The following is a 13,107-nucleotide window of genomic DNA, read 5'->3' on the forward strand; positions in this document are numbered from 1 at the left end:
ATATATATATGTGTGTGTGTGTGTGTGTGTGTATCAACTTGTAATCACTCTCTCTCATCTCAATCTCTTTTCTCTCTGTCTCGCACTTATCACTATTCTCTTCATCGGTGCCATCGCTGCTCTCCATCGGCACCATTGCCGCTCACCACGGAACTCTTTCTCTACCGTCTTCATCACCACCATCATTTGTTGTATCCACAACTTCAGATCTGAGATCATTCACAATTGTCGTCACCGGAAAATGACGATTTGTGACGGTTCGCAAACCTCAAATTTGAGATCCTTCACTCTCTCTCTTCTTCTTCTTCTTCTTCTTCTTCTTCTTCTTCTTCTTCTTCTTCTTCTTCTCTTGATCCTCTGTTTTTGAATTTTACTCTGGTTCATGACACAAAACTCTTCTGTAAAGCCACCATCACAGCTTATTTCAGAGTAAAATTTTACTTTGAATTATAATAAACTTTACTTTGATTCAGAGTAAAAAAAAAAATAGAGTAAAATTTTACTCTGAATCAGAGTAAAATTTATTATGATTCAAAGTAAAATTTTGAAATTTACTATGAATAAAATTTTACTCTGAATCAGAGTAAAATTTATTATGATTCAAAGTAATTTATTATGATTCAAAATAAAATTTTACTGTCATTAAGCAGATCAGTATGTTGTTAACTAAAGTAAAATTTTACTATTACGAAAGCAGAGTACATATTAAATTAACGAACTGGAGTCAAATTTTACTTTTAGATCTATGAACAAACAAACAAAAAACTGTTAATTTTTCATTACAATATCTCGATTTCTCATTTTTCTATCAAATCTAAGTTTTTTTTTTTTTTTTTAATCTCTGATCTGAAGTTATTGATCTCAAATATAGTAGGTATCAAATCTAAGATGGTGGTGGTTTAACAGTAAAAATGGTAGTTGCCGACCGCGGTGAGGATGAGCGGCATTGATAGACGATGAAGATAGCGAAGACGATGAACAACCATCGAGTTGGTGAAAAGAGAGAGAGAGAGAGAGTGCTGTAAAAGAAATGGAAGAAAGAGAGGATATAATGGTCAAATAAAATATTCAAATAACAAATTTTGTCTTTTATACAGAATTTTATAATTATAAAAGGGTTTTGAAAGTACTAAATTTTTTTTCTGTCCTTTTAACAATAAAAGGAAGCTAAGAGCGGTTTATGACCAAATTTCCCAAGCTATTTTTATGATCGTTGAAGTTATTTGGAAACTAATAACTTGAGTCACCAAACTAATTATACAACTAAGTCAAAATAAATAAAATAAAATCTAAATACAAACTTCCTTTATACACAAAGCCATAATGTCAATATTCCCATGTCATGAGTCCAATGTCAATTTGTAATAAGGAAAACAAAAACTAAAATATGCAAGAATAAAATATACATTTTAGTATAAAAGAATAGTAAATGACCTGTGCTTGAAGGCACTCTCAATTAAAAAAAAAAAATTTAAACTATGTACTCCCAATCTTTTTTTTTTTTAAATTATAATTAGTATATGGATATTTGTGCTCGGGAATCAAGTTCAATACTTAATTTTGAATAATCACAAAATATTGGAAAAAAGGGCTATGCAACACATGCCTATTAAAAGAGATGAAAATCCATTCCAACTTGAAAAATAAATTAGTGTCCACGTAGCTGAAATATGAGTTCTTAAACCAAAAAGAAAATAGAGAGGGAGAAAACATTTACAATTCAAATTTTATAGACTGCCAAAAAACAAAACAAAATAAAAGTTGACAAAAAACCAATGAAGCCCTAATTATGCTAACTCTAGTTCTTTCCTAGAAAGCCCATTTGACCTTGCTCTTAAAACATACTATTGTTATTTATACTTATTTCATAAAGAGCCAACTTGACCTTTACCATACTAGCACCCTTCACCCTTCAATAAACATGTAATAAATGAGAATGTTGTAAAGCTATTAAAACATCATATACCAAGCCTTGAATAAATGGAAATTTAGCACCGTTCACCAATAAACCATCATATATATGTACATGGACTCTTCTATTTCCCCCAAAAGTACCTGTATCCACCGGATATGACAAGGGTAAGAGTGTGGGATATGTGTCGAACACTCGTGCCTAATTTGGACACTTGGATCTTCAACTCTTTACAATGTTTGAAGAACAAGAAACTCTAATTTGCTAGAAAAGAAACAACTGTGGTCTCTAACAAAGATGAGAGATAAAAATTCTATATATTCCTTAAATTCTATTTGATTTCAAACACATTTATACATAATTTATAACATTATATTAAAGAATATTATACACTATCTAACATATATAAGTGTCCATAATGAGTCCCCATACCCATATCCTATTTTGGATACATATCCCAATATCCTAAGACTAAAGTTTAAAAGGTCTGACACTGGACCATGGTTATCAGAATCTCGATCCGGATCCTACAATCTTAGTTGGGCCAAACGATCCAGATTACACTAGGATCTTAAATTTAGTAGGATCTTAAAGAGACTACAATCTTATTCATAAAATCATGTAGAATCGCATACGATCCCGATTCTATTACGATTTCGATCCTACAATTTTTTTTGTTATTATTTATTTCTCATATATATATATATGTATATGTGTATATTTGTATGAAAAATTTGACTACAAACTCCTTTTTCAATCGTCTCTTCCAATTTATATTAACATAGAAAGTGCATTATATCAAATTTCTCATTTTTCTTTAGTCCTTTTAAAATTGTGTAACATACATTATCATTATCCATAATTTTTCATTTTATTTTGCATTGAAAGTAGAATCTTACGATCCTCAATCCGATTCTATGATCCGATCCACGAGTCCCTCCTATCGATCCCACTTAGGATCCCGATTTTAACAATCTTGCACTAGACACACCCCTGTCCCCAATACTCATACCCGAGTCCATATAACGATATATTGAACTTCCAAGGTGCAAACATGTTCTTCTTTTACCCCTTTAGCCACTGATAAGTGTTGTCAAGGTACATTGATAAGTTCTAGTAGTCGAACCATAAATAAGTCATGACCATCTTTAAAGGTTTATTATGGCCATATTTATATATATATATATATATATATTATTTTTATTATTATTGTTATAACGATCTCGGTTGTCCCTTTACTGTTCTGTTGTATTCCGGACTCAGTTCCGTGGAGTTAGTAGTTGTATCTATCTTGTTGTCATCCTTTAATTCCATTTGTTCAGGTTTTAGGATGTATTGGGCAGAGTTGTTACAGGTTGGTTAGGCTTTGGTTTCAATTCTTTGTTGCCTAGTTTTTAGGAGGTCCGCTCGAGCGGGTCTTCTTGCGCTCGAGCGGAGATTGCACGCTCCCAGTATTTTGGTGCTCTGCAGAACTTTTGCAAGCATGTTTTTCACGCTCGAGCGGGTTTCTTTACGCTCGAGCGGTGGCGCTCGAGCAGGTAGTACCTTTTGGTGTAAGTTCTGGGAGGGGAAAATCTACGCTCGAGCGGACTAGTTTTCGCGCTCGAGCGGATGTACTTTATTCTTGTGTCTTGGCGCTCGAGTGGGCCTTCTTGCGCTCGAGCGTACCTAGTTTTTGTTCTTGACGCTCGAGCGTTGTGTTCTCCACTCGAGCGGGAATGTCGTATATCAGTTAGCAGCTGGGCGTTTTAAATTCACTTTTTACATTCTCTCTCTCTCTCTTACTTTCTAGAAAGACATTTTGAGAGTTCCTCTCTCTAGAAACTCCCTTCTCTCTAGGGTTTGATCTAGTTAGAGTGTTTCCTTTTCCTTCGGCCTTTATAAAAGTTGGGTTGATCGTCGAGGGCTACACATTGATCCGAGAATATTGAGTTTTGGAGCACGTTGAGTTTCTTCACCTTCTTTCCTTGAGCTCCGAATTTGAGGTAGGGATTCCTACTCACTCTTATGGTCTTTGACATAGATTTTTGGTTGTTTTGATAAAGTGTTGAAGTTGGGTAAATTTTGGGACTTAGGGTTTCAAAATGTTAAAAGAGGATTTGTTATTTTGAGTCTAAAATGTGTATTGTGGGTTCAAAATAATGATATCGTTGTTGGTTGTTGATATTTAGACCATTGGGTCAATATTTGGAAATCGGGTAGAAAACTGTAATTTTGGGAAAATTGTGACTTTATGGAATCGAGTTGGAAATAATGAAATTGGTGCATTATATGGTTGAATAGTGGAGTTAGATTTATTAATCGCTCACTTTTGAAAACATTGATATTTTATCTGTTGGAGCTTTTATTATCTGTTTAGAAATAATTGCTTGGGCTACCGGTGGACGGTAGTTTTGATTGTTGTAGACAATGCATGATGATTAGGCAAACTAAAACTAATCAATTAGATATGTCATAGAGTATGACGGTTGATAGAATACATTAATGTTATGTATTGATTGATTGTGTATATGACCTTTGTGTATATACGTTGTGTATGTGGGAGGAGATAGGGGATGTACTCCACGGTTTAGGGAAAGATAGGGGATGGACCTCTAAACCGGATGTTGTTTGGGAGGAGATAGGGGATGGACTCCACTGATACAGCTCATATGCTTGTCAGATAATGTGTTGATATAGCTCATATGCTTATCTTTGGAAGTGTTGATACAGCTCATATGCTTATCTTTGGAAGTGTTGATATAGCTAATATGCATATCTGTTGAAATGTGGATACAGCTTGTATGCTTATCTGTTGAGATGTTGATACAACTAGTATGTTTATCTATTGTAAAATGGGAAATGTTTAATATGAGTCACTGTCTCATATAAGTGGTTGGCCAAGTTCTGAGCCGTTGATGTAAATTGTGAAATTGATAAGAAATGGAAATTGAAATGAAACATGAACATAGTGGTCATGAAATGGGAATGGGTTATGAATTAGTTTATGAAAATTGAACATTTATCAATTGTTAATGTCTTAGTTATTGCTCATACTGTGTTTAGCATATCTCTACTGGGCGTTGGCTCACCCTTTATGGGACATTAGTTTCAGGTACAGGTAGTATGCCACCTTCAAGGACATAGCTTGGATGATGATGAGAGTTGAAGACTCTTTTTTTTTTTGTTTATTTTGTTTGTATTACATGTATATCAAGCCAAGGGCTTATTTTGTATAGAGTTAGTACTCTCCTTTTGTGTAACCAGGTGTTGACTTGGAAAGCTGTAAGCCTATAGGACATTTGTTTTTGTTGTTAACATGTAATACAGTTGTAAGAATTACTCTGATGAATAGAAATGGTTGGTTTCTTTTATATCAATGCATGTCTAAAGTGATGGGTTTTATGTATTTTTTTTAGGGCGTTACAATTGTAGTAATGCAGGATACATAGCAAGTGTTGGCAGCCAATTCTATCATTTCCCTGTCGACAGAGAAAGACAAGACAGCCACAAGCGACACGTGGCAAGGGAAGATTGTGTTGAAGTGTTTGGGTTAAAAATATGAAAGAAAGCACTAGCAAAAGAGTAAAAGATGGGAGCAATTATGTGCAGTTAAGGAATTGAGGAGCAAATTTCAAGGAAGTGGAAGAAATGTTGGAAAAGTTATCTCATGAAGTGACATAAATTTTGGGGAAGTTATTCCCACGAAAACAAACTGCAAGGCATTTATCATTTGTGTGGAGCCTACAATCTATAAATAGGCAGAGGAGGAAACAAGGGAGACATCAACAACTCAACAACTGAACAACACTTAGCTTTAGACTTAGTTTTATCTTAGGAATAGTTGACTTTGTAAGCTTTGGTGGTTTCATCTTGAAATCATTTTTAGTTTGCTTTGTTTACTTCACCTCTTTCTTGTCGATTGTAACTTTTGTTCCAAAGAAGTCCTTGTACTTTCAAGGAATTTGAATCAAAATACGCAACTGCTTGATTGATCTTGTTCAATTGTTTGTTTAAATTGTTGTTCAAATCCTATCAATTAGGAGTGAGCATAATTTTTACTAACAACGTGCCAAAATATGTAAGCAAAAATCTGGTTTGGGTCAAATCGATAGGGAAAACCAATTTTCACAAACAATAAACAGATCAAGCAATTGTGGTTGGTGTCCTATGCTGTGACAGATTCAAGGACTTCTTTGGAGGTTATAATGTGAAGAAACAAAGGATTAAACACACTGAAACTTTGATTAATAATACTTCAACTCGTCACTTAATTACAATAATAAAATTACAAGTATCAAGCATCACAATCGACAAAGTTCAAAAGCACTGGTTACAAGATTAACTGATAATCTACTCCTAAGTACAAGAACTACTCTATTTGCACTATAAATATTTTTTTGTCGAGCGTGGCCAAATATAATTTTATTGATTATGGCCTGTCGATCATGGCCAAATCTAATCTCATTGATTATGGTGTAAACATAAAATTTCAGAACATAAACCTTACACTTTGGATCATTTACCATGTGTATTATCAAGAGATCAAGACAAAATGACATACCTGAATCCATTGATGAACGGTTAAACGGAAGCGTCTGATTGTCAATAAAACCTTAATATTGACGTTGTTAGAGCCTTCTAATCCTTTCCCTTATGTGCCTTATGTTTCTCCTTGAGAGGATTTAGAAAACAAAACAGTATTCTTGTTTTTTTACTCTTGGGAAGGAATAGGGACCATAACCTTTTAAAGGTTGTAATTGGTTTTCATAACTGAAAGGTAATGAAAACCAATAAATTAACCATTATTGGTTTCATAACTGAAAGGTAATAAAAACCAATAAATTAACCATTATTAGTTTCATAACTGAAAAGTAATAAAAACCAATAAATTAACCATTATTAGTTTCATAACTGAAAGGTAATAAAAACTAATAAATTAACCATTATTATTATTGGTTTTAAAACTGAAAGGTAATGAAAACCAACTTTAACCAATATGTTTTAATTTCTATTTCTGCCCCTCATAGAAATAGAAATTATACAACTAGTATCTACACATTAGGTCCATAACACATATACCCTTAAGCCTATTAACTAAATTGAATCACTTAAATTGTAGGCTTCTTATAAATGATAACACCACATTTAATTATGTGGTCCCATTGAGACATTATCTAACAATCTCCCACTGGACCACATATGTATCCTGAAAAATGTGCTTAACTTTAGTGAGCTCAGAAATTTGTTATCATAACTTGAGGGTATCCAAACAATCTTGTCCATTAACTATATTAATATAGGGATCAAAGCGGTCTTCGTTACATCAATCGTAACTCGACCCACCAATGGTCACGTATACTAATACAGCTAAATGACATAGATCAATCATGGATGCGTAGCATGGAAATTACATGTGATGTGATCCATACATGCCTATTTCCAACTGGTCCTACTTAACTTTATTGAGATCAATACTTCACAATACGTAACAGAGCGTAATAAACTGAATACTTCATTTTTGCAGAAATTAATCTAATTACATAGATAAAACTCAAGACTGACATAAAGCAGTAATATAAATACAAACTCCCACTAAACCAGAATGTTCTCAAATAGAACAACACCCATCTGAGCAGTGTGCTCATGAAAGACCTTGGGTGGTAGTCCCTTCGTAAGTGGATCCGCTATCATGGAGTTTGTCCCAATGTGCTCTATGGAAATCTGTCCACTCTGCACTCTTTCTTTTACAACTAGGAACTTGATATCAATATGCTTTGATTTTGTCGAGCTCCTGTTGTTATTAGAATATAAAACTGCAGACTTATTGTCACAATATATCTTAAGTGGTCTTTCAGTGCCTTCCAAAATACGCAACCCAGTGACAAAATTCCGCAGCCATATCCCTTGGTTTGATGCCTCATAACATGCTACAAACTCTGTAGCCATGGTGGATGAAGCTCAGGAAATTGCTCCGCCAGCTAACAGATAAATATAGCCTGATGTGGATTTCCTACTGTCTTGGCATCCAGCAAAATCGGAGTCGGAATATCCAATGACCTCTAACTTATCCGATCTCCTATATGTGAGTATATATTCCTTTGTTCTCTGTAAATATCGCATAACACGCTTGACTGCTTTCCAATGATCCATGCCAGGATTACTTAAATATCTGCCTAACATGCCAACTATAAACGCAATATCCGGACGCGTACATACTTGAGCATACATTAGACTCCCTACAGCTGAGGCATAAGGAATCTTCTGCATTTCTTGAATTTCAAGACTGTTCTTCGGGCATTGGCTGAGACTAAACTTGTCTCCCTTAGCAACCGGGGTTTCACCTGATTTACAATTTTGCATGCCAAATCTAATGCGTATTTTTTCGATATAGCTCCTTTGTGATAATCCCAGAATACCCCGAGAACGATCTCGGAGTATTTCGATTCCTAATACAAAGGAAGCATCACCAAGATCTTTCATTTCAAAATTCTTAGATAGAAATCTCTTGGTGTCATGCAATAAGTTTATATCGTTTGTGGCAAGCAATATGTCGTCAACATATAAAACCAAAAATATGTGTTTACTCCCACTGAACTTGTGATACACACATTCATCAACAACGTTAGTTTCAAAACCATACGAAGTGAGAACTTGATGAAATTTGAAGTACCACTGACGAGAAGCTTGTTTGAGTCCATAGATGGATTTAGTTAATTTGCAAACCATATTCTTTGGGTCTCCTGACACAAAGTTTTCTGGCTGCACCATATAAATTGTTTCTTTAATGTCACCATTAAGAAAAGCTGTTTTGACATCCATCTGATGCAACTCAAGATCAAAATATGCAACAAGCGCCATAATTGTCCTAAAAGAATCTTTCGAAGAAACTGGAGAGAAAGTTTCTTTAAAGTCAATTCCTTCTTTTTGAGTAAAGCCTTTGGCTACAAGACGTGCCTTATACCTCTCCACATTACCATTTGAATCCCTTTTGGTTTTAAATATCCATTTACAACCTACAGGCTTCGCACCAACTGGTAATGAGACAAGTTCCCAAACTTTATTGTCTTGCATAGACTTATATTCTTCATTCATGGCTTCTATCCACTTATGAGAGTTGGAACTTTCCATGGCTTGACAAAAGTTGATTGGATCATCTTTCGACATTCCATTTTCTACCTCATGTTCCTGGAGATATACAATATAATCATCTGAAAATGCAAATCTCCTTTCTCTGGTGGATCGCCTTAATGGCACAGATTCTTGAGGTTGAGGTTGTAGAGTTTGTTCTTCAGGAACAATTACCTCATCTTGAATAGGGGTTTGAACTATATTATCTTGAACAACATTGTCAGGTTGAGGATCTGAAATTACTTCTCGAGCAATGACAGGTATAGGAACCTGTGATTGGTCAAAAGTAGTAGTAGGAAGTGGGATTACTCCTCAAAGACAATGTCTCTAACTGGATTTCTCCCCCAAACTCAACATCCTCAAAAAATGTTGCAATTTCCGTCTCAAATATTGACCTATTTGTGGGATCATAAAACTTGTAACCCCGTGATCGTTCGGCATAGCCAATAAAGTAGCTGCTAATGGTTTTAGAGTCCAATTTTCGTTCATGAGGTTTATAAAGCCTTGCCTCAGCAGGACACCCCCACACATGCAAATGTTTTAGACTAGGCTTTCGCCCAACCCAAAGCTCATAAGGTGTTTTTGCAGCTGCTTTAGTTGGCACCCGATTTAAGATATAAGTTGCTATCTTTAGAGCCTCACCCCAGAGGGACTCTGGTAAAGTAGAATGACTGATCATACTTCTTACCATATCCTTAAGAGTCCGGTTTCGTCTCTCAGATACACCATTCATGCTAGGTGATCCTGGCATGGTGTATTGTGGGACGATTCCACATTCCTCCAGGTATTTTGCAAACGGTCCTGGACGTTGTTCACCTGATCCATCATATCTGCCATAGTATTCACCACCACGGTCAGACCTGACACTTTTAATCCGTTTGTTGAGTTGTAACTCAACTTCGGCCTTAAATTTTTTGAATACGTCCAAAGACTGTGATTTCTCATGGATAAGAAATAGATACCCATATCTGGAATAGTCGTCTATGAATGTGATAAAATAATGTTGACCATTCCAAGACGCCATAGGGAATGGGCCACAAATGTCCGTATGAATTAATTCTAAGACATCTGTAGTCCTATGGGCACCATATTTCTTTATTTTGGTCTGTTTTCCCTTGATACACTCAACACAGACATCAAAATCTGAAAAATCAAGAGAGTCCAAAATTCCATCAGACACAAGGCGCTCAACTCTAGATTTAGAGATGTGACCTAGGCGTTTGTGCCATAATGAGGCTGAATTTTCCTTAGTTAATTTACGCTTTGTACCTCGTGATTCCACGTGCAAGGTTGCATTATAAGATGCAATAGTTTCGAGCAAATATAGATTATCAAACACATTAAGTAAACCAGTACCAACAACATTGGAATTAATAGACATACTAAACTTCATATTTCTAAAAGAACAATAATATCCCAATTTGTCCAATACAGAAACATAAATTAAATTCCGTCTAAAGGACGGTACAACAAAAGTGTCTAATAAATCCAAATAATAACCAGTTTTCAGTAATAATCTAAAGTGCGCTATTGCCTGCACTTCTATCGACTTGTCATCACCCACAAAGATGTATCTTTCAGCATCAGTTGGCTTTCGGTAGTTCAGGCAACCCTGCATAGAAACACATATGTGAGTAGTAGCACCAGAATCTACCCACCAAGTGTTTCTTGGTACTGAAGCTAAATTTATTTCAGAACAGACCAAAACATGAAATGTACCTTTCTTTACACGCCAGGCGACGTATTTGGCACAATCCTTCTTTCTGTGTCCGGGCTTGCCACAAAAGAAACAACCATCCTGCACTTTCTGTTTCTTTGGTTCCGGACCCTGAGGAATAGCAACTTCCTTTCCCTTATGCGTTCTTTTGCCTGTATGCTTGGAGGTGCTTGCCAGATGAGCACTTTCAGTCCTTTCTTGCTTCAATCTCTCTTCCTCTTGCACACAAAATGAAATGAGCTCATTGAGAGTCCATTTCTCCTTCTGGCAGTTATAACTGACCTTAAATTGGTTAAATTGTGCAGGAAGAGAGATGAGAACTAAATGCACGAGCAAATCATCAGATAAGTCGAGCTTTAGTGCCTTAAGTTTTGAAGCCAGATGAGACATTTCCATGATGTACTCGCAAACATTACCCTTGCCTTTATACTTTATTGAAATCAAGCTTGCTAAAAGCGTGCTTGTTTCAGCCTTATCGTTTTTAGCAAAACGCTTTTGAATTTCTGAAAGAAATTCACCGGCAATGGTAACATCCTCTGTTATTGCACCCCGAAAAACTTCTGGAATCCCACGCTTCATGATCATAAGACTTAGCCTGTTAGAACGATCCCACTTTTCAAAGTACACAGTTTCCTCAGGAGTACTTTGTGCAATGAGAGCATTCGGTTTTGGCATTCTTAATGCCAAGTCTATGTCCATGCAGCCGAGAACAATCAATATGTTCTCTTTCCAGTCCTTAAAGTTTGTTCCATTTAACATTGGAACATTGTTCATGTTGGCAGAGATTGAAGTAGTCGACATTAAAGCTGAATAGACAAGAAAATAAAAGGAATGCTCACATTAAGTTACCAAACAGATAATCTCTAAATAAAAAAATGACAACATCTCAAGATACCTAGCACAACATTAATACCAAACCTTTGGGTAGTGATATTAACTGTAAGTGGTATTCTTGTTGTAATGATCAAACATTGACAATAAGTTATGTCAAATAACAAATCTATCTTTTGATGGATTTATTATTCACATTAGGTTTTCTTGACAATTGGCACATGTTTATCACCACAAAATGTGTGTGTAATTCTGCCAAGTTTTAATCATGTCTTTGGACCGATAAATACCCGCATGAGATACACAGACATGAACTTCAAAACATTCCATATAAAACAATCTAGACAAGAGAGATCACTTTTGTGACATCTTGTTTGAATTGACTTATATTGAGAATGTTAGAAAATTAAATTTCTGTAGACGTTGTATGAAATTACATTAAATTTAAAGATTTCTAAATTTGTGACCCCGTATATGTTATATAATCTGAAGCAATTCCAATTATATATATACATATATAAATAGAATTGACGGGTCCAAAAAAAACTGAATCCACCGAATCATTTTACAATGCCAGAAAATAGATTGCCATTTTCACAGAACAAAACAAGAAAAAACAGAATTTACATCCATAATAAAATTCAGAATCTGATTCCAGGAAACTAAATAGAATGAATAAAGCATATCAATTCTGATAAGACACATGGTATGTTGGCTTTGATACCACTTGTAAACATAAAATTTCAGAACATAAACCTTACACTTTGGATCATTTACCATGTGTATTATCAAGAGATCAAGACAAAATGACATACCTGAATCCATTGATGAATGGTTAAACGGAAGCGTCTGATTGTCAATAAAACCTTAATATTGACGTTGTTAGAGCCTTCTAATCCTTTCCCTTATGTGCCTTATGCTTCTCCTTGAGAGGATTTAGAAAACAAAACAGTATTCTTGTTTTTTCACTCTTGGGAAGCAATAGGGACCATAACCTTTTAAAGGTTGTAATTGGTTTTCATAACTGAAAGGTAATGAAAACCAATAAATTAACCATTATTGGTTTCATAACTGAAAGGTAATAAAAACCAATAAATTAACCATTATTAGTTTCATAACTGAAAAGTAATAAAAACCAATAAATTAACCATTATTAGTTTCATAACTGAAAGGTAATAAAAACTAATAAATTAACCATTATTATTATTGGTTTTAAAACTGAAAGGTAATGAAAACCAACTTTAACCAATATGTTTTAATTTCTATTTCTGCCCCTCATAGAAATAGAAATTATACAACTAGTATCTACACATTAGGTCCATAACACATATACCCTTAAGCCTATTAACTAAATTGAATCACTTAAATTGTAGGCTTCTTATAAATGATAACACCACATTTAATTATGTGGTCCCATTGAGACATTATCTAACATATGGTCCGTTAATTTTGATCTGTCGATTCCAACAATAAATTATTTTAACATAAAATTATGGCCACGAACATTTGTATTTTATATTATTATTATTATTATTAT

General features: G+C 34.8%; 1 protein-coding gene across 1 annotated transcript; it reads right to left on the reverse strand.

The window, feature by feature from the left end:
• Positions 1-10,532: 10,532 nt before the first annotated feature.
• Positions 10,533-11,524, reverse strand: LOC145790098 (uncharacterized). The gene is made up of 2 exons (XM_082867940.1): positions 10,742-11,524; positions 10,533-10,634 (listed from the first exon to the last, which is right to left on the reverse strand). Exons 1-2 carry the CDS (start codon positions 11,511-11,513, stop codon positions 10,606-10,608), a joined length of 801 nt encoding a protein of 266 aa, XP_082724066.1. The 5' UTR covers positions 11,514-11,524; the 3' UTR covers positions 10,533-10,605.
• Between the last annotated feature and the right edge of the window lie 1,583 nt (positions 11,525-13,107).

This window comes from Camellia sinensis, chromosome 5 (genome assembly GCF_055761805.1).
Source record: "Camellia sinensis isolate YWXY chromosome 5, ASM5576180v1, whole genome shotgun sequence".
Taxonomy (NCBI): Eukaryota; Viridiplantae; Streptophyta; class Magnoliopsida; order Ericales; family Theaceae; genus Camellia; species Camellia sinensis.